Source organism: Gallus gallus, chromosome 19, assembly GCF_016699485.2.
Source record: "Gallus gallus isolate bGalGal1 chromosome 19, bGalGal1.mat.broiler.GRCg7b, whole genome shotgun sequence".
NCBI lineage: Eukaryota > Metazoa > Chordata > Aves > Galliformes > Phasianidae > Gallus > Gallus gallus.
The window spans coordinates 3465403-3487141 of NC_052550.1; the positions used below are offsets into that span (position 1 = coordinate 3465403).

The 21739-nt window shown below is 40.6% G+C and overlaps 1 protein-coding gene across 3 annotated transcripts in view; it reads right to left on the reverse strand.

Moving 5' to 3' along the window:
* The window catches only part of SPNS2 (spinster homolog 2 (Drosophila)), a 125751-nt gene that overhangs the window by 39993 nt on the left and 64019 nt on the right, over nt 1-21739 (reverse strand). For all 3 annotated transcript variants that reach the window (XR_005840856.2, NM_001389690.2, XM_046902323.1), the window contains 5 exons: nt 10575-10726; nt 8380-8446; nt 5452-5594; nt 4134-4286; nt 2338-2527 (listed from right to left, as the gene is read on the reverse strand). Coding sequence is in view for 2 of the 3 variants with exons in the window: in NM_001389690.2 (NP_001376619.1) it covers nt 2338-2527; nt 4134-4286; nt 5452-5594; nt 8380-8446; nt 10575-10726 (705 nt within the window). In the remaining variant the exon portion in view is untranslated. The remainder of the gene's footprint in view (nt 1-2337; nt 2528-4133; nt 4287-5451; nt 5595-8379; nt 8447-10574; nt 10727-21739) is intronic.

Sequence of the window (21739 nt, forward strand, 5' to 3'; positions counted from 1 at the left end):
AGCTGTAATACAACACATAAATACACATGCTGCAAGAAAAACAGAGTAAGAACTGACTGGACTATACAGCAAAGATAGTGAAAGATAGAAATACAAATGTCTGGGCAACTAAATGATACAGAATGTTGTTTTAGTCCAATCACTCTACTACTGCCAATAGTTTACTAGACTAATATGGAAAGACTGGGTGAGTTAAGAACACTGACGACCTGCTCCACAGTACTGTAGAGACACTCCTACAGCACACAACTGCAGAACAGGTCTCCGAGTGAAATAAAAGGTAATTAAACACTCTTCTAGCCTCTTGAAGATCTTGAAGTAAGATCATAACAGCATTGCATAGCAAGGAGAAACAAGGGCTCATGCTTGAATCTTGCCTTGAAAAGTCACTTCAGCTGATCTATAGCACAACCATGGTAATACCTTGTATTAAAAGACACTGGTAGCTCCAAAACAGACCTGTTCTCTCAGTGGGGTGAAAAGTAGAATGAAAAGGCAAAATAAAGTCAAATAACATGTCCAGTGTCACGTGCAGAATTTAGAGAGTTCAGATCTCGATTCCCCATTTGGTGCTTTAACTGTTTTTTTAACTGTTTTATCTCTCTTAACTGTTATACATGCATTACTTTTCCAGCAGCGGAGAAAGAATATTAAGGGTTGCAGAGAGGCAGTGTTACCTGCAACAAATGTGTGTATCAGTCTAACAGCATCAGCAAATAGGCTTATATTCTTTATAACCCCGCTACATGCAGGTATTACTTCCTTTGCACATCACTGACTCTTTATTAGATTTACTGCTCATGCATCTTAAAATAAATTGTTTCTAGGACTGGCTAAATAATTCCATCTACATTTATATATTTACAGGATGCAGAATATTTCTACATTGAAATATGGAAGCTGAAAAGCTGCTGTCTAGAGATAAAAAAATAATAATAAAAAATGAGACCAATAACCACCTTTCATTGCATGTTTTTTGAAAACAGTATTTCCAGCTTAAAAAGGGAGGACTTCCTACATAAAGGGACTAAACACCACAAATGAACATGCCTGTCATCAGGTCTGACAAAGGAGTAAATCACAGGTCTGACTACAGAGGGGCAGAGGGGAGGGGCAGGCTGAGGGTTCTGACAGATCTCTTCTTTTAGAGACGGCTGAGAATGAAAGGAGGGCTGGCTGATGCTTTGCCAGCTAGTAACAGCCTCTTACAGGTTGTCTGTGATGGTCATTCTTCTGCTAATCAAAGGTTAGTTCTAGTCGTGAACTACAGGTCCAGAATCTCTTTCTGACACTTTCTAAAAAGCCAGAGTAAGCATTCTTGGTTCTCCTTAATGTTTTTAAATTTCCATTCTTTCTTCTTGAGTTCTCTTTTATGGCAACTACTGAAATACCTGGAAAATAACTAAGGCTGCAGTAGCGCTAGAAATACAGAGAGGCAAGGAATTGCAGTACATGGTTTGTTTGACTGTAAATTACTTCTCATTGCTCGGTGAAGTGTGCACTGCTGTGTGGAAACTAGGGGTGGACTTTCAGAAATTATCCCACTTCTCAAATCATCTCAGGCTGTCTCTTCAAAAACTTACAAAGCTTCTCTCTATAACACTAAAAGAGAACCTGAGATTGGATCTCTACTCTTTGTATTATACATTATCCTAAATTTTTCCTTTTCCCTTCACAACATTTCTCTGAATCAATCTGATGTCTTTTTATATACTTACATTATAAATACTCTGGGAGTGAACATTTTTTAATCTGTGCAGCAGGAGGTATTGTGTGCTCCTGTGCTGTGACGAGGAGTTTCAGGTGCTATGCTAATACAGATAACAACAAATCGAACTAACACGGTAATTACTGTTGGTCTGTAGCAAGCTATTTAGTTATGGAAATTAATGGTACTTCCAGGTAGCCAAAAGCTTGCCCACAGACAAGTCATACCGTAATTATGATTTGATATCTCTGCTGCTACAATACCCTTAATTGTAAGGGAAGCTGCCAATTTTTCTGTACTAAATATTAGGCAAGAACAATTGAGGTATGGATAGAGGTACAGATAGAAGAGCCCAAAGGCACAGAGCAGTGGGATTCCATGCAGGAGTTAAATGCCCCATTCTAAATTCTGATGACAGTTAGTGAGTGGAGATAAGCAGTGAAATTCCACTTTCCTCCCAGGCACATCCTAGATAGCGTCCATACGCCAAGGGGCAAAACAAAGAACATTAAGATTGGGAAAAATAAGATCAGCTTCTCAGTACTCCTGCAGGGAACAATGCACACAACCTAAGGTGCTTGGTTGAGAGAAGAAGAGTGAGACTGGCATATGCAAAGGATTATACTTACATAGGCTCCCACAATGCTGCTCTTGGCAGCGACAAAGATCAGACAGATGAAGATGGCTGATCCTAGCATGCCAACAGCACAGACAAGAGGATCAGCTCGCTGGGTTTTTAACCGACACCATTTGGTTGCCCCAGCCCCTGTGATTACACCCAGGAAACCAGTGAAGCATGTGATTGCTCCGAAGATCAAGCTATTAAACAAAAGAAAACAAAAAGTAAGTTATTTTCCTAAATATTTTTCCCCCAAATAGGCATTATCTATGAACAAATTATTAGGGTAAACTGACTGATGGAAATCTGGACATTGTTTTTGCAAGTTTAAGATAAAATAAATGAGCAGCCTCCTGAGGGCTTGTGTGATTTCAGCACCTTTCCTGAAATTACAGGAAACAGCAGATGAAATTCAGCCTTGTTATATTGATCAACACACGGATGCATAGGGCTCATACTGCTTCTTTCTTTAAAGTTCCCTATAAAGTACATTGTACTGCTAATTATGAACAAATGAAATGGAGCAATAACCTGAATGCTGATCATGTAAGGGAAAGCATGGACAGGGTAAACACTAGGAAGCTTAAGGGAAAAGAATCCTAACAAGAAACCAAATAACAGTGATTTTCAACATGCTTCAACTTTCTAACGTCTTTCAGTCTACTTCAAAGAAGGCTGATTAGATTATTTTGCTGTTATAACACACACACACAAAATGTGTTTATTTAAATTTAAGAGCAGTAGCTGTCAAGGATTTGCTGTATTGTATGTGTATGACTCAGATAACAGAGTCTTTGGCAATTACATTAAAGTAGCTCCAGGGTAGCTCAAAATATAGGTGTCATCAAGGAGTGGAAAACTTGTCTTTGTAAACAGCAGATGGGCAGTCTGACTGGAGCTGTATTTTCTGCTTGCTGCATTCTTCAGAATACAGTTAGGCTGCCCGCTGGGTGCTCTAGTCAACGGTACTTCAAACCATTAAGCAGTTCACTTGTGATGGGATTGTGTCAGCTAGAGCAAGGTTTTCCTAACGTTATTTTTCCCTCCCAATCTTAAAAGTAAAGGAGCTGGCAAAAGGCAATTTTTCATATCTTTTATTCACCAGGATAAAGACTTGTTTAGTGTTTTATGTTTTGTGCTACCATGGTAAGGCACAAAACAATGAATTACTTTTCACAGCTTATGCACTGTAAGCTATGTTATATAACTGGGACTGAAAAAAACACCACTGGGTAACATCAAGCAATTCAGACTGAAGCGTCCCAGATCTTTGCATCACAGTTCAGCAAAACTCAGCATACTCAGTAGTATACAGAGCGATGGAACACAGTGAAGTCCTCCCTCCCACTGGAATAAAAACCTTTAGGGTCAGTTCCTGCAGCCTTTAGGGGAACCAGCCCAAGTCTTGAATTATAGCCACTGCTCTGGCTACCTCAACCTGCCAACCAATTCTGCTGCTATTCCAGAAAACAGTGTGGGTCTTAAGAAACCTCATCCTCTCAGCCCTCCACCCATCTCCTAAGCTAAAAACAACTGTCTTTTCTACTTCTGTACTATAGCCTGGGAACTAAGACTGAGCTGAGGTCATCACTTCTTTGGTTCGACTTCATGACTTCATGCAATGAAGAAAAGAAGAGAAATAAAACTCAGTTTACAAACCCAGCATTTCCTATCATTGTTGCAAGGATCAACAGGAAATTACAGACATTCTAGTAACTTGACCCCATGAGAATTGCCTATTTCCTCCGGTAAATAAGCCCCCTGTTCCCTCTCCTCCCTTTTTAAAGCAGTATGTATGAATCTCACCTATCTTTGGTGCCACAGGGCTGCGAGATGCAAGTCTCTGCTGTCTTCTGCACAACTTGTGCTCTGTGAAGGTAGAGAGGGATCCACATGCCAAGTGCCCCAGTGGCAAAGGAAACAGCTGAGGTGGCCAATGATGAGAACACATAGCTGCGGCTGTGGTGACATGAGGTAAAACCAAGAGAAGGTTTAGAAGGAAAATTGAAAGAACAAGGGCACCAGGAGAGGAAAGTGTGCCACTGTGACAAAACACAGAGTTCCCTCATATTACCCACCACCCTTTGCCGTGGGACGGAGTTAACACAAGGTATGAAGGAATGGTGAATAAGAGGGAATTCATACATCATGTTCTATTGATAATAATGTGTTTAACTCTCCAGGGGTGCTTCAAAGGGACCACTTTTCAGGGGACCCTTTCAGGAGAAGATCAGTACTTAATCACTAAGACATGATGTGGGCTATCACTATAGCATCACTGCCTACTTGAACTATAAGTTCCATCACTCCCTCCCCATTCATGTTATTTAAGACTACTACTTGGATAAATCACCAAAATAAGTAATATAGAAATATCGATAAATTAACCATAATCACTTTTCATAGTCCTTTTATACTGTCTGACAATACCAGGAAGACATCATAGCCAGCAATTCTAAGAAAAATGAAAGACACCACAAGTTTCCCATCAGAATTCCAATGTAACTCTGAATTCATGCATGCAAGCATTTGTACATTAACAGCAAGCATTCAGAAAGCAAGTGCAGCAACTTAAATGCTCATAAGTGTGTTATCTTTTAAGCAAATGTACAAGCATCCAACTACATTGTATGCACATGTATTCAGTCACATTTGGTTATGTAAACACATATATTTAAACTTGCCATTTTGTACAAGCTTTTGTGTATTTTCTCCTCTTAAACTGTTTTGGCATTGAACTTCCTTTTTTTCACATGGCAGAGTAGCTCTTTCAAAGAATAAAAAGAATCCAAACATTTGAACAGTGGCATGACAATTGCTACAGGAACACAGCAATTTCTACACTTCAAAAGCCTTAATTAGACTGAAAGATGAGCCAAACAAAGCAGACTCTAAGATGTGAATCTTAGAAATGTTAGAGCAAAAGCTGGAATCCACCTCTGTCAGCACAGTCAATATCTAGAGGAAATGTAATTGTAATTTTTCAGTCTAGGCCAGCAGATCATATTTTCTGCAATTTCTTGCATGTTGCCATTTTCCAGGCTCACAGTGTTAAGAAGTACAGGCCATTTGATGTTCAGATTAAGCAGTAGAGGCAAAGCATACGTTAGCAGAGTGCTCTTACTTTCTAATCAGTGCCTTCATGTCCCTTAGCCATGAGGTCCGAGCCTTCAGCTGTCCCCCAAGTTGTTCAACATTTCCTCTTTTAGCAGCAGGTACAAAGATCAAGATGAGTGTGCCTGTTATCATTCCTAAGAGTGGAGATACCTGCAAGAAAGAAACAGGGAATTAGCACAGGAAGCCAGCATTGTTTGCTTTGACTAGTCAGTAAGAAACAGATGACATTAGTTTCATTGCAGCACCCCAGTTCTTTACAGCCAGTCAGAATCTGTGAGCACGCTGAGGCATCTGTTCCCTTCCTTCCTCCCTTTCATTCCCTGGATTCTCTTATCTCACTCTGCAAGCATGAAACTTTGAGAATACTCTGATTAAGGTAGTCCGTTTATCCATGTTATTAACATACCAACATTCTGAATGATGTTTAACTCTTTGGAAACCTGCTTCCAGATAGGCTAAGAGACCAACTAATTTATGTGAGAATGTAGAAGCCTTTTCAGGTCAGTAAGGCCAAGGGAATGATTTCTGGGTGTGGGAAGCATGTGGCTGTGAAAATCTTCGCCTGACATGCATCCCTTACCATGTTCCTCCACCCTGCAATGGTTTCACATTATCAGGCAGCTTTCAGTGACTACCTCAGTGAGCAGCAGACTAAGAATCATTGAAAATTCAAGCTGGAGGATAGGAAAATGACACATTCAAGCTTTAGGTTTCCTGGTTTCCAATCCTTTCCTTCAGTTACTAGACAAAAATGCAAACATTTCACGTGTTTTACAATGAATGTGATTCTTGTTTTGAAATTGACAATGTGTTGGAAAAATAGAAACATGCATTTTCACTGAGCTATCATCTCTGCTATACATGTCACTTTCAAACTAAAATTCCTGTTCCAAAAAATATGCTTTCAGTAATGACCTGAGAATGATCTTTATATATAGAGTAATATTATACGTCTAAAGAAGACAAAATCAGGGAAGCTCTTCCAGGGAAGCTAATGGAAGACAAAAATTATCTCAGAACTGGAAAGTCAGGATTTTTATTTGAAGGCTCACTCCTCTGACACGACAATATCCATCAGTACTCAGTAATGCTCCACCAAAACAGTGACATTACTGCTAGATCCAGAGACAAAGCTGTCACTTGCCAAAGTGTCCTTCTGTCTTCTCCAGCTCACTGATACACGAATTATTCCTTATATCCCTCAGACTTGGAGTCCACAGGACATCACAGAGGAAAGCATTGCTTTGAGGAATCTAGTACATCGTGCAAGAGTACAATGATTGCCAAATGGACAGAGGATTACTTACAGGAAGCTTACTTGTGTTGTTTGACTAAAAGAACTATCAATCCTATCCTAAGCAACCATCATGGAAGTGTGCAGCTTGTCTTATAGATTCCCATGATTTTGCACACTCAGGGAATCATGCATCCATGTGCCCTTTTTAGTGGCAGTCATGACTCCATAAGGGTACAGCCTTGCAGACAGCCTGGATTTCTCAGGATAACTATGGAAACTTCAACTGAAGAGAAAGACACTAGTGATGACTTCTTTGCATAAATTAAACATTTCAGTTTTACTGTCAGAAACACAAGAGTGGTCCAACAGTGCAATTTCATTAACGCCCACTGACCAGAATGAGGGGTTTTGGAGATTCTCATTCCTTGTGCTGACCCTTACTTAAAAGTTAAGTAAACTTTTAACCCTTCAAGCATTTCTGCTATTGAATGAGGCAGGCACTCTCTTGGTCTGAAGCTTTAGGCTATTTTTTTTTCAGTTCAGGTTCACAGTTGGAAACTACTCCCTACTCTGGTAGGTACAGATTAACTATTGACAGTGGCTTTCCTGGCTTTGCTTACCCTTGCTGGACAGGCAATGGACCGTGTCACAGAAAGTAACATTTGCTTGAGATGGGAACACATGTATTTCACCACCTGCTGTTATAAACGGTATCAGCCTGAGATTCATGGGATTCATCATCTTCATGAAGTGCCAAAGTCAGAGAATGCAACTCATTGGGGCACGTGCCACCCAATCTGCCAAAGGTCAGAGAGCAGTTTTGCTGGGCCACTTCCTGTCAGCTCTTTCAAGACATCTTTGTGTGCAGGATCTGTTTGTGAGTATGTGATAGGAGTGTATTATCTTTTCAACACATTTATCAAGGTCTCAAGAGGTTAAAATAGAAGGAAACTGACTGTCTCAGGGCAGAAAAACAGGCGGAAACTGGAACAAAGTGTTTTTTCCTCAAAGCAGGAAGCCATTCTCAGAGTTTCTTGACAGCAGTGGACTGAAAGACTGTGGAGTTGATTTAAGGCCAATGCCTCATCTCCCCATCCCCATCAAGAAATCATGGTTGATTAATAATAGAGTGATTGGAAAATTCTTGCTCCCAGGCAGGGAGAAAAACAAGTACAATGAGCCAAAAACACATACCTTTCTCATTTGCTTAGAAAATACACCTACTATGCACTTAATATCCACAGATGTAATCTCCCATCTTTTACCATCTATATACAATAGCGCTATAAAAGTTGAGGACTTGTGTGATAGAATTTTTCTCTCCCTAACACTGATTAATTGATACAACTGATATTAAGATGCTATCAAAATTGATATGTAAGACTTCATAAATCTCTCTGTGAAATGGGACAAAGGTTCCCCAAGGCCAGGCTAGTGCTTATCGAATGTTAATTCAGAGTGCTGACAACCTATAATTTTACTGAGGAAGAAAAATAAAAGTTGTGTTTTTAAAAGCAAAAATAAAGGTTGTTGCATTTCTGGGAACATTTGAATTTCAAGCTATTTTGATCAATGAAGAGCTAAAGGATTTTTGAAAAAACAAAATCCCAACTAGCACTTCTTTCTTGTGGCTGCTCCAGATCATGAGCTTAAAAAGGGATATCCACACAAGAATGTCATGCCAAGAGACTGGCTTACCCGCAACGCCCAGTGCCAGTCTCCAGCAACCTGCTTCACACTTGATCCAGTGATGTATCCCAAGCCACTGCAAGTAATACACAAAAAAGAGTTGGTCAGAGTTTTAAAAGAGTACCACAGTCATGGTAGTTCTAAAGAAAAGATAACAACAGTCACAATCAATTGCGTTTGCTAGTCTCTCTTCTGCTGCAGGAAGGGACAGCGGGAATAGAACTCTTCTCAGCACTCTAAGTCCAAAAAAGCTGAAATTTCATGGAAATTCAGACACTGATCTCAAGTTCATAACTGACCTTTCAATCCCCTCAAAAAGGCTCAAAAAGAATTTATTTCATAATTCAGTTTGTACATCATGCCTTTCTGAGCACTAATATGAATACTTACAATTTTACATTCAGGCTTTCAGACAAGAAGTGACCTTCAAGGACACATCATATTCTAACATGAAATGTTTTCTTGTCATGTAACAGTACTTGGTGCAAATTACCCATGAAGTAAACATTTCTTATACATGTAGAAGAAAAGCCAAGAGGAATATGCAACACAGTCAGATGGGAGAAAATCAGATCAGTCTGAAGATAAAGGAGCGAGAGAACCTTTAGCTCCATGCTAAGAATGATGCTGTGGTAACAGAAGGTGGCTCACAAGAGACTGGTAGAGGTGAATGAAACTGAGTTTCTCTGAAAGTCAATGGAACAAAAAGGGGTATCATTCCTTCAGAACTGCTGCATCTGTTACTGTGACTGCCTTGGGTAAAAGTTCCTAGGACTACTGAAAGGCAGATGTCAGCAATCACATGCCTTTACTGAACAGTCTGCAAAGTTCTGGAAGTTGCTATATATAATGTGTCCAAAACTGTGCTATTTACAGAAATCAAACCATTTACCAAAATCAAACCATGGATCCAAGCCTCCATTGGATATTTGGAGATTAACAGATAAATATTTGTCATTTCTTCCTAGCCATAATTCACTGAATTCTCAATGTAAATATTTGGCATCCCTGGTATTTCCCTGCTTGGGAAAATATTCTTTTCATCAGTTAATGACTTGGCTATCTCTTTTTCCTCAAGAACAAAAGGATGTTTGTGAGTTTTATTGCAAGACTAATTGCTCTAACTTGTAAATGCACCACCCTAAATAAATTTTTCCCTGAACTGATGGGATTAAACCGTTGCCCAGGTTTTCCCTACTGGAAATGAACACGTGATGCCACTTTTGCACAGGAAGCTGTTCACCTCTGGGAATTGAGTTGCAAACTGTGAGAAACCACTCTGTCTCCAAACCTCACGATAGCCAGACAGCCATTATTTAAAAAATATATAAAAATCACAGAACCCCTCCTGTCCCAACAATCAGATACTGCATTGGGCTGATAAGGGAAGTCAAATGAAAAAAAAAAGCATCAGAGGAAATAATTACTTCAAATCTGAGCTTGTCTGTGGCTTCATCAGGCATCTGTGGTCTTGGCTATGCTCCACTGCTCTGCATAGAAGTGTGAACAACCACTACATTTTCTCTTTTCAGCCCTGTCCATACTAGATTCAAGAATTTCTCTTAATTGCTGTTTCAGTGGCAACAGCACTAAAATTGACTGGCCACTGCTATTACAACTACTACAACTACCAAGACTGGCATAGTCACACTTTACAAACTCAGGCCAAATTCAAGGCTATGCAAAATTTGAGCTTAAACTAAAATAGCTTGTGTTAATGAAGCATACTCCTGTTGAAATCTCAGGTATTTAGATCTTCACACAGAAGCAGGTATCCATTTGCTCACTTTTGAACAGTCCAGTGTCTTACGAGATCTTGATTTCACAGTAACCTGAAAGACATTGACTAACAGAGGCCTAGAACTCAGATGAACTGAAGCAACAATTCAGAACAAATTTGATTTTATTCAAATTGATGGCTTAGTTTAATAATGTTCCAGGAAAGTCAGCTAAAATATTTTCTTTCCATTTCCACCTAATTGCTGTAAAAAACAGTACTTCCCACTAATTTCCGAAAGTCACACATGAATAAGTAACAAGGATAGAAAAGGAATCAAATGCAACTAATTAGTCATGGCTGACAACATTTTCCTGTCTAAACCATTCCAACCAAAGACAGAACTGCCATCATCTCTGGCAACAGAAGATTTGTGTGAGCTAACTTTGAATCAAAAGTGAACAAAGAAAAGCACTGTGTCACTTACCTGCCAAGAGGAATTGCAAAATAGAAAACAGACAGCATAAGGGTCCTGGTGTTTCTGTTGAAAAGGTCTCCTATGATGGTTGGAGCAATAGTTGAGTAACTTGCTTCACCAATGCCAACCAAACCCCGTGAGAGCACAAGAAGCCAGAAATACTGAAAAAAGGAAATAAAACAGCTTAGAATGTCTCTCCCTATATTTTTGAATTCAGGACAGAGAGCAGTGAAAGTTGTCCAATTACGGAGATAGAAGAAGCCCACACAATTGGAATGTGACACACTTGTACACATTTATTGTTTAAAACCTCAGATTCTTTTCATTTGTCTCTTACTGAGGAGGAAAGGGATTATATTTTCTGTGAAGATTTATAGGCGTGAAATAAAAGCAGCAATAATACATAGTGGTCCCATCACACTCAATATTGTAAGATAGGAAGACTCTCAGTCTGTTTTCAGGATGGTAAGTCTAAGTGCCAGCAACACTGCCTGGACAGAGGAAGATGTGGGGAGGCAGCTGAGCATAACAAATCCTGCTTCTGGGCTCTGGGACAAGCAATACCTGCAAGCACAGCCACAGCCTCCCAACATGCCAGGGCACAAGTTAATACCAGCGAGATTCTGGAGGCTCTTCAAAGCTGTGAAGGAGTTGAACCTGCAACACCTCAAACTCTTGATTTTTTCCTCGATTAGAAGCTAAGGAATGAGGGAGGATTTCCAAAAGTGCTAAGCACCTCTCTCTCCACTTTCCTTGTGAAAAGCATAAATCCTCCCCTCGCAGCAGGAAGACAGACTAAGCCAGCTCTGAACACTTCTGAGAAACCTCAGGTTACAATCCAAGCTGAGCTGCACACAGTTATGAAGAGATAAGACAGGAGCTTTCCGCGAACCACCTGAGCACTGGAACATCAGCGTGCTCAGCATCTACTGCCAGCAGGTGAAAGATTCAGTGTCACACGAGGCAGCTGAGCGAGCTCCAAAACCATTAAGCTGCCCAAAGAATTATTTGCTCTTCCAGGTAAATGATAACCCATCAGAACAAAGGGAGGGACTTCATGGTCAGTACAACACAGCCTTTTTTAAATGGACAAAAAGGAACTGCTCATCTAATAGAATTTTCTTCATGGCTTGTCACCCTGCTTCAGCCAACGTTTCTGTGAAGTGCAGGGATCTGATTTTCAAGCCATCCTCTTCTGAGATACTTGCAATTTTCTGTGTGCTGCTGCATGGAGGTATAGAGCACAATATTTTGCTGCCCAAGTACCTGAAACATGAGCACAATCAAAGTTCTTAGAGATATAAGCAGCTTGGGCTACGTTCAGTCTAATTGCAGGTGCAGAAATTACACGACATTCCATTGCAGGAAACTATGTGCAGGGGAACCCATTTCTACACATGCAGCCACTAGAAATCCTAAACTTATTGTTATTATTCTATACATCATTTGCAAAGAACAGTGGGGATTATGATCTGTCCTTAAACATGAAAGTACTTTAAGAATAATGAGCAATTATGGTTGAGTTGCAGGAAAATGACTGATTTTGTGCCTTGCAGCAAAACCTGAGCCAGAACACAGGGCTTTCATTCACAGATACGCAAAATGTCACCCAAACATCAAGATGCACACCTCAGTCAAAAAGCACACCAACATTTAGCACTGCCATATTTTCATTGCTTTCTGCACAGTAATCCCCTGGCTGAAAAATGTCTCTTAGTGATTCCTGTAGCCACATAAAACAAATGATTTGGTGCACTCTCCACTTCCTCTTCTTCTGACGCAGACTTTGCACCGATACCCATTTTCTGAGTGTGTGCAAGTTCCTTGTTTGCTGGCAGGGCGTTCGCAGCGCTGCTGCCATTCACATACCTCCCATAGGCAGCACGGACGTAACAGACACACGTGGGTGTATGCAGAAAAGGCAATACTGTGACTCAGGTTCTTAATTTGTGCCAGTTGCCCAACGCTAGACCATTGCACGTTACTGCAGAAATGCGCTGACAATGATATGTGCACAGGTACCCAATGGCTTTGGAATGAGCAGCAGTATTTATAACATGCTGAATGACTTAGTCATGCAGAATTAGAAAGTAGGGGGATCTGGTGGCTGTTTTTGGTTTCCTAAGAGGTTCAGACCTGGATCACAAGTGTGTGACAGGCAAAGCTGTCATCTGTCTACCCTGCCTGGAATGGGTATGCAGACAGCACCAGTTACACCTTTAGAATGGCAAATTTACAAAGACGCTGTATGTTTCTCAAATCTGAAATGCCTACATAAAAATGCCCCAGGTTTGTGCTCACCAGCCAGGATCACTCCCAGAGAATGCACTAGACAGAGATGTCCCCCAAATAATGCAGTTAAAAGCTTCCTTTCAAACCTTCTGAAAGCCAGAACATTGTGGGAAGGTTTCCTGTGGTGGCAAAGAGTGCCTTGGTTCCATCAACAGCACCAAATCAGAGTTCTAAATCAATGGAATCATCTGCAAAAAGTGATGTATTTGCTCCTCTCCCCTCATTCCTCCTCCATCCACCCTCTTTGGCTTATCCTGTGCTTATTGTGCTCCAAATATCTTAACTATTCTCTGAAGAGCAGATATCCAAATTAAAGTCATGAGATTCTGACTTCAGATTGCGATGAAAACAATCTTATAAAAGCAAAATCTACATAAGGACATGGATGTTATCTCCATTCTGAGTTCATATATCTATGGATATATGAATGGATAATGCAGCTATTTAGGTGTAATGATGAGGCACAACATTAAAAATCTAATATGATATTAGGGAATTATAAATTATCAGTTCTGTGCTGTGTCTTGTTTTTGAGTGCTGTAAGATTACAAAGCCAATGCCTCTTCTTATCTTACTGGAAGATCTCTGGATTTTTGCCTAGCACACATTTGCTTGGTACTTACACAACAAAATTATGGAGTAATGCATTTCAGTAAGCTAGAGCCCTCAGTATTCCACCTCCAATAAGTCAGACAAACTTAAGCTTTGTCATCTCTGAACAAGGATAGCTGAGTATCTCCTAAGGACAGAACGTGCTCCTTTCAAAGAGACTCCCAATCTTTCCATTTTGCACATAGGAGAAGAAAATACAAACAAAAAAACAACTCCTAAATTCTTACACTGCTACTCATTTGAGCCACTGCCATACCACAAACCACTCAGAAACTGATCCCAAAACCAGCATGTATGCAATATAAACAATTGCTATTTTGTGTGTGTGTTATTTATAGGCCCATACACCCAAACACGTTTCTCTCTCTTTTTGTATGTGAATATTACAACTGCCACAAACAAATGTGAACGTCAGGTATTACTCACACAGGAAGCTCTGTTCTCCATAGCCGAAGAAGGACACTTCTACCATTTCCTCTGCTTTACAATTTCCCCCACATTCTTTGCCCTCTTTGCTTACCCCAGGACTCTAAGCAATTTAGTGAAACAAAAAGGGCTGACACCAGACAAATTCTTCTCCACATTATCTGCCCTCAAGAGCAGCACAGGCAACTGGGACAGGGCACTGCTGACTGAATTTCACTGTTCCCCAAGCAGAAATTGGTATATACTGAAGAACCTCATTCCTTTCTGCATTACTTTGGAGCTCTTCTGTAATTTGTTCATCTGAGCAAACACTTCTTACTCAGGCATGAAAATTGAAAAAGCCTTAGCTTTCAGCACCTGTGCTTATTCCATTTTCATAGGTTAAGATCCGCAGCCTTGAGACTTCAGTGCCTTTTTCTCTAGGTCAGCACTAGTAAATAAAGGTTTTGAAACATAATTATTACATCAAACAATTTATTTATGCTTTTCCTTTGGATAACAGTCATATCAGAATTGTATGCTCCAGAGAGGATGACAGGCACAGCCCTGCTGCATGCGGGCTCCCAGGTGCCAGCTGGGGACAGCTGCAGTGCAGTTGTCTTAGGGATACCTGGTCCATGTCGTGCAACTGCTATGAGTTCTAAGGGCAATTTTGGTTGCAAAGACACTCTGAGACTCTTTTATCAACTTGTGTGTGCCACAAGCAGACTGCTGAGACACAAGGCAGGTAGATCTGAAGCTGGAGAATTTACTTTGAAAAGCATGACATGGTTTATATTCACATTTTCATACTGACTTTACTGTGAATCCCATGCCCACGTCAATGTTTGATAGCCAATGACACATGAATATCTTTCATCGTATTTGGGCAGAGTTCCTAATTACACATTCATCCTAATTGTACAGACCACTGACTGAGTAATATATGTCTTAATAGTCTAAATGCAGCTTTAACTTCTCTTTTTTTAAATTAGTTAGCAGAAGGAATTAAGTCACACTTCTCTAAAAGATTAGCCATGAGTGATAAACCGATAATCTGCCAAATATGTGTACAACTCTGAACCACCAGATTTACCATCTAAAGAATCACATGATCCTTAAGCTTAGCTTGCTATGTATTAGCATTTGCATGTGAAGTAGCTTGTAAGGACCCCATAAAACTAGCTGAGTATGTGCTTCATTCAGATTAGGGACACAACGACCAGTAAGATCACACAGGTAAAGCCAACCTAGTGCAAATTTCTGGCATGAATGCATAGCACCAGTGCAAGACATGTTTTGGAATTGATGCTGCAGTCTAAATGAAGGCTCCACTTTGCAGCTACAGCATCTGCATCTGCAATCTTCTCCTACGCAAGGATTCTGAGCTAACCTCCTACAGATTCTACATTAGACTTCTTTAATGGCTTTGGAACATGAAATTCCATACTTGAACTGCTAAGGCTTGCAATATATTTGTTGTTGTTGTTGTTGTTGTTGTTTTTTCAATTATTATATAAATATAACGGAACAAGCAAGGCTATAGATCAGGGTTTGCATCCTTGCAAAGAAGACATGCATAAGAAAAGCCTTCCATGCTGCCATAGAGCTAGGATTGCCACATAAAGCCTAGAATAGTTGTGTGGAAAGGCAATAAACTAAGGAGAAAGCATCTGAATTGATTTCATTTCTGTGAATTTCTGTAGCAAACTCAGTTGAACTGTAGTGTAGTTACACTCTTGTACTTCTTTGGCTGGCAGGGTGTTGCACTGACAAACCCAGGGTACCACAGCAGTCCCCAGTGATCAGTCAAATCAACTGAAGACAGATAGATCTGATACACTGCAGGGGGCAGCTGACCAAAGGAAAGCCCACAGAGCCCAGACGTTTCTTCAGGGACTGGACAGTAGTGATCCTTTTTGGCAGATAGCTGCAGTGATGTGCAAGCATTTGCCCTTCCCAAGCAGAGCCCTTATTTTCCAGCCAGGCAAACAGCACTTTCTCCTGCATTTCACTGAGTTTTCCTAGCCGTATCAGAATTTTGCAGGGATGTAAGTGGTTAAAGAGGACACACCACACCCTTCACCACAGGTATGCAAAGACGTAATTCACAATGCAAAAAAAAATTCCTACAGGAATACATTTCTCAGTATCGGTGTTGTGACTAAGAGCATTGGATCCTGTAAACTCACAATTTACTCCAGCTCATTACCTGAGAGTTACCAGAAGAGCTGAGCAACTGAATGAATTTACAAATGCAGGTGACATATTTGCTTAAACACCAAACGCTCCATTTCTTTTAGCCTTTCCAGCAATGGTAGTCACCTGTAAGAATCTGAAAGCCTCCAGTCAAACAGGAACATTAATGTGTCATGGAAGACAAGACCGTGTTAAATGATGGCGTTGATGTTTTGAATTCCATTCTGTGTTTCAGGGATGACAGAGATTACAGCACAAGAGATAAGCCTAAAATCACCTCCCAACTCTGTGTACCCCTAATATTTCATAAATTCTGAGTACATACAACAAAAGAACCTGGCTTCCCATGGTGGAAACTTGTCCTGCGTCCAAGCATTGGGCAGGAATGGTGTGTCATACCTAGACACAGACAGCAAAGTCACACAGCCTACATTCTCATGTGTGAATGGTCCCAGTTCTCCCTTAATTAAAAGACAATGATGAAAAGCTAGAGATGGGCTGCATCTGCAATACCTGTGGGTTTTTTTGTACCAGTGCTGAAGAGCACATTTTTTTCTGTTAAGTCCAGCCCAGATTTTTAAGTAACTGATTATTCATGTCAAATGTTGGCCCTCTGGTGTTTTATTGCCTAGGAGATCTTTGCTCAGGAACAAGAGAAGAAGAATATCCACCATTATTTACACGTAATCCTAACTAGTCCCTCATGAGGACTGTCAGTAGAAAAAACAAAATACCACAAAGTATTGCCCAGAAAACCATGGGGCAAAAATGTTCACTGAGATATTTCATTGGTAGGTACTTCCCTTCAGTAGGTTGGGTAAGCATTGTTTTCAGGATTTCACACAACCAAAAGGTTATGTGGCATAGATATGGCCTAGCCCAGAATGCATGCCTGGGTGAAGCCTGGTTGCTGACAGGTTGGTCAGCCTTGATGCAATGATGTGAGCTAGCAGCACACCAGCTTTTTTTCCTTAGAGGTTCATGATTACCAGCCTGGAAAACAAAACTATAAACTATTCTTCTCACCTCCACCACGACTTCTTCCCTTATCAGACATGAGTCATGCTGGCAGGGAAGCCTGCAGGAGATACACCACAGTTGCTGGGTTTTTTGCCATTTGGCCCACAGCAGAAAAGTTATTGAGTACCCTTTCTTTCCTTCATAGCATGTCATCACCGACACATAACTACTTTTCTCCCCCCATCTCTTCCTAACCGCAACTGCCTTTTAAGTCACTCCTGCAGATAACATTTCCTATAACTTGCACTGAAGTTAAGTTCTGCAGTTGCCTCCACTCAAATTGAACTCTTGACACCAAATCTATCTTTCATCATCATTTCCACACCATTCTTCTCTGCGCATGTCACAGAATCAGAGGTTAGTTGAAGTTGGAAGGGACTTTTGGAGATCATCCCCTGCTCGACAGTGGTCAACCACAAGAGAAAGTTCAGGACTACGTTCAGTATAGTTTTGACTGTCTTCAAGGATGGAGAAAATACAGCCTCTCTGGGCAATCTGTTACTGTATTTCACCATCTTCACTGTAAAAATGTCTCTTCTTATGTTTAAATGGACTTTTCTGTATTTTGTGCCCATTGCCTCATCTTTTCATTGGGCATCACAGAGAAGGGTCTGCTCTACTCTTACTGCCTCCTATAAGATATTCATACACACTGATAAGACCACCTCAGAACCTTTTCTCCTCTGTATCTGAGGCCATATGACATCTTGAAAAGGTTTACAAGAACATTTAGCTTTACACTCTCTCCAACTGCAGGGCAAGATAGAACTGGGAAGCCATGCAGCCCCATCTTCATTTATGCATGATTGCCGGTGCTTTACATCCTATTCAGCATTTCTCACTGCAGCTCTGAGTCAGATTGAGTCTTTGATAAAATGCTCTGAAAGTAAAGCAACACAGCAGGCAGAGCCTCCCCAGGGAGCTATGCATTCCTCAGTACCGTTTGACAACACAGGAAAAAAATAGCAAGAATTTGCAAAGCTGCTTTCCAAAGGATGAAGGCTCATCAAAGCTTTGTAAAGTAGCTTTTAGGTACAGTAATAAAGGTCCTCTAAGTTTTTCCAAACACACTTGATTTCAAGAGCATACACTATCTCAAGTTCAAGTCAAAATTGTTCTTGAGGCTTTCCTATTTTCCTTGAATAACATCTACTTCAGCCAAGCTTGCTGCAAGAAGGACCCTCCAGTACTTGAAAGTCTGACACTGAAAGCCCTAGTACCTCTGCATACTTCAAAGTCTGACCAAGCAGTTTAACGCTGGTGTAAAGGGCGATACTCATTATACAGCACATTGGACAGTGAGCAGTAATAACAGAGCTCAGCTCCTGAAGAAGAATGCCATTTTAGCAAAGGTAAGCTGTCCGCATCCATGGGGATTAGCTTCCAAAGCAGATCTGATTCTTTCACAGCGTGCAGTGTCAAACACTTCAAAACCTCAGCTCATTTTAGATACACCCAGTGGCCTATCAGTTCTCAGCTCAGAGCACCTTACCTTTGAACAACTTCCTATTGTGAAAATTCAGCTGGTACTCAGAGTCCGCAAGGAGGACAACAGGCACTCCAGCAAGGAGAAAGAGAACCAAACACATATTTAAATACAGAACTGAGCAAGGGGAATGAAGCAAAGTCCAATCACCTTTTTGTTTGTTTGTTTGTTTTTGTTTTTAACTGTCTCTAGTATTTGTTAATGGCTCCAGCTCTCCCAGGTGGCCTGTTCAGGCATGCTTAAGTGAATGTGGAGAGTTTTATTTGGAAATGTACTTGAGATGCGACGCTGGCTGATTAAAGTGTCCTTATTTTATGAGATTCATATTATTATTTAGTATGTAAAAATAACCAATAAAGACTATAAGAAATTCCTTTTTCCCTTCTCATACCCTGCAATCAGAAACTAAAGTGTTTAACCACTGGATACCTACAGGCAGGCTCTAAAGTGAAGCACCTAATTAAGCACCCTGGAGAAAAACAAAAACAAAACCACCCTGGAAGTAGCAAGAGTCCCACAGTGCTTCCCAGAGCCAGCAGGGAGCTGCCATATGCTCCATGGATATAAAAATCAGGGCCAAGATTTTCTTTGCTAATTATAAAGTTTGAGCATGACATTTCCCTTCCTGCATTAGCATTGCAGTGTGTGAAATCCAACTTTCCATTATTGCCATCTCTTCCGACTTGTGGCAGTCTTGAAAGACTTTTCTGTAACTTTCCAGGTAGGAAGAAAATAAAAAGAGTAAGCTCAAATCCCATTCTCTATCCAATTAAGTAATGTAATTACAAGATTCTGGGTGATGAAGCATCGCCGCCAGGTCCTGACAATAGCCTCAGTTAAGACAAAGCCGGATTTCAGCTTACTAATTGGAAGCCTTTTCGTCTGATTGACCTGCCTGTGGTAAAAACATTACATGACACTCAAGTGTTGGGATTTGTGTTCTTCTCAATTAAATTTCTTGGTCATTAATAGTGCAATAAAGACAGAAGCCTGGAATGTGTTTGGAAGGAATGTGACAGATCAGCTTGCTTATGCACTAGAACACTAGCCAACTGCATGCACAGCTACCTACAAAACAGACCTCAAAGAAAAAGGTTGATGCTTCCAAATAAATCACAGGCATCATAAAAAGCCCCATGTCGACAGTGTTAGCTGGAACACTGAGTTAGAGCACTTCTTTTCATCCTTGTGGATCTGGTGTCAGACCCAAAAAGAGGAGCCTGTAACATTTCAGATGGCTGAATAGTGCTCATTTATCCATCTTATAAAACCATTGCACACAGACTGGCCAGAATGCATTTTCCAAAACTGTTCCCCTGAGAAACTTCAGCAGTTCTGGGTCAGAAGCAAACTGTTACTTTTTGTCCCAGAACTGTGCTGTGAGACACACATAAGAGGCACTTTCAGCAAGTATCTCTGGCATTAGCCATTATCACCATGCACCTTGGGTTTGTAACAGTGGAAAAGATGCAAGGCTCTTGAGACACACATTTTCCAATATCAGCAGCTGGAATATCATCCGGAATACACAAAACTAAAGATATTCACAAGCAGCAGGAGCTGCCAGAGGATGAGTCACAAGCAAAGACTGAATCCAGGCAACCCAGCAGTAAACAAACATCAGAATTTTCAGAACATTAAGTTATGGGCATTGGAACATAACTCTGACAACATCTTTGCCTTCAATGACACCTACAGAAACCGTAGTGATCTAACCACATTAACCAGGTGGGCTCTTTGGGTTCAAAGATACTTTGCTTTTGGTTTGGATCAATTTTTAGGTAGAAATTTAGTGAAACTCAACAGCTAGGTCTGATTCTTGGAGAGCAGAACACCACGATCCTCTCCCTGAGACAATTGCAGAAACTACCATTTTTCAGCACTCTTTGAAAAAAGCATCAGTCAACCGACTGAGCCACCACACATGGATACTGCATTTAACTATATGTATTTTCAGGAGCAGAGTGATTTTTGATAAGTCAATAAAGGATATATTGCGATGGAATAACTCAAGGTTTAAATCAAATTACCTCAAACGAAGTTGCAGCCCCAGCACTTTTACCTGTACTGTTTGTGGCACTGACTCATAGCATATTTTACTTTGCACACGATGAAAGTTTAATACTCCAGCAAGGCAAATCTTGTAGGCAACTTTGCTGAAAAACCACTGGACTCATTCCAAACTCCGTAGAGAATTTTAGTTCTTGCTTTCTTTTTTTCACACCTCCCTGGCTTGCTGACTCAATCAAGATCCAGAAGCACAAAACACTGTGAGAAGGGCTGACCTTACAATATGTTTGGATAACATCTGAGATCCTGTTTTTAGCATCAGATTTCCATAGAAAAGAATTTCTCCTATCTACTTTTCTTCTTATTCACCATCTTTGAAAGGTTGTTGCATTGCTTCTTGAAGCATTATCAATTGGCAAGGTTTTGTCATGCTGTAGCTTCATTTCATTCCCTAAAGCAAGCCTATTTGACAAAATGACAATCCCATTTAACTATATTAAATGCATTTGTACATTATGGCACTGTCTTCTCAAGAGACTGTGTCAGTCGCGCTCAGACACGATGATCAGCACCATTCCTGGGGATTTCCCACTCAAAACCAATTACATGGCTCTGAGATTAGTAGTCTAATTCATTGTTATCTGAATTGCAAATCCAGTGTTTTGTGTAGCATTCAGAAGTCATGCATTTCAAAAGATATGTCAACACTTCAAAAGACTGACTGAGCACCTGGTGGTTGTCTCACCCTGATGGGCAGCTCTCCTCCACCATGGTGCTCTCCACTGCCCCTCCTCAAAGAAAGAAGGGGAAGAAAATACAATGGAAAAGGGCTCAAATGTTGAGATAAGGACAGGGAGATCACTTACTTACTGTCACAAGCAAAACAGACTCAGTATAGAGAGATTAATATAAGTAATATAATGTCCTTTTTTCAGCTTTGATATATGACCCAGGAGGCCACAGGCTTTGTAGACCACTGAAAAATCACTTATGTTTCCTAAAGCTCCAGAAGCAATGAAGAGTTCAACCAAAAAAAGGCCCAAACCCACTCATTTGCATAGGAATACAAGCCAAAACAGCTGAACAACACTTTCTCTCTCTTCTGCATCCTGTTTTTGAGGACAATATGCACAACTTTCAAGACCCACCA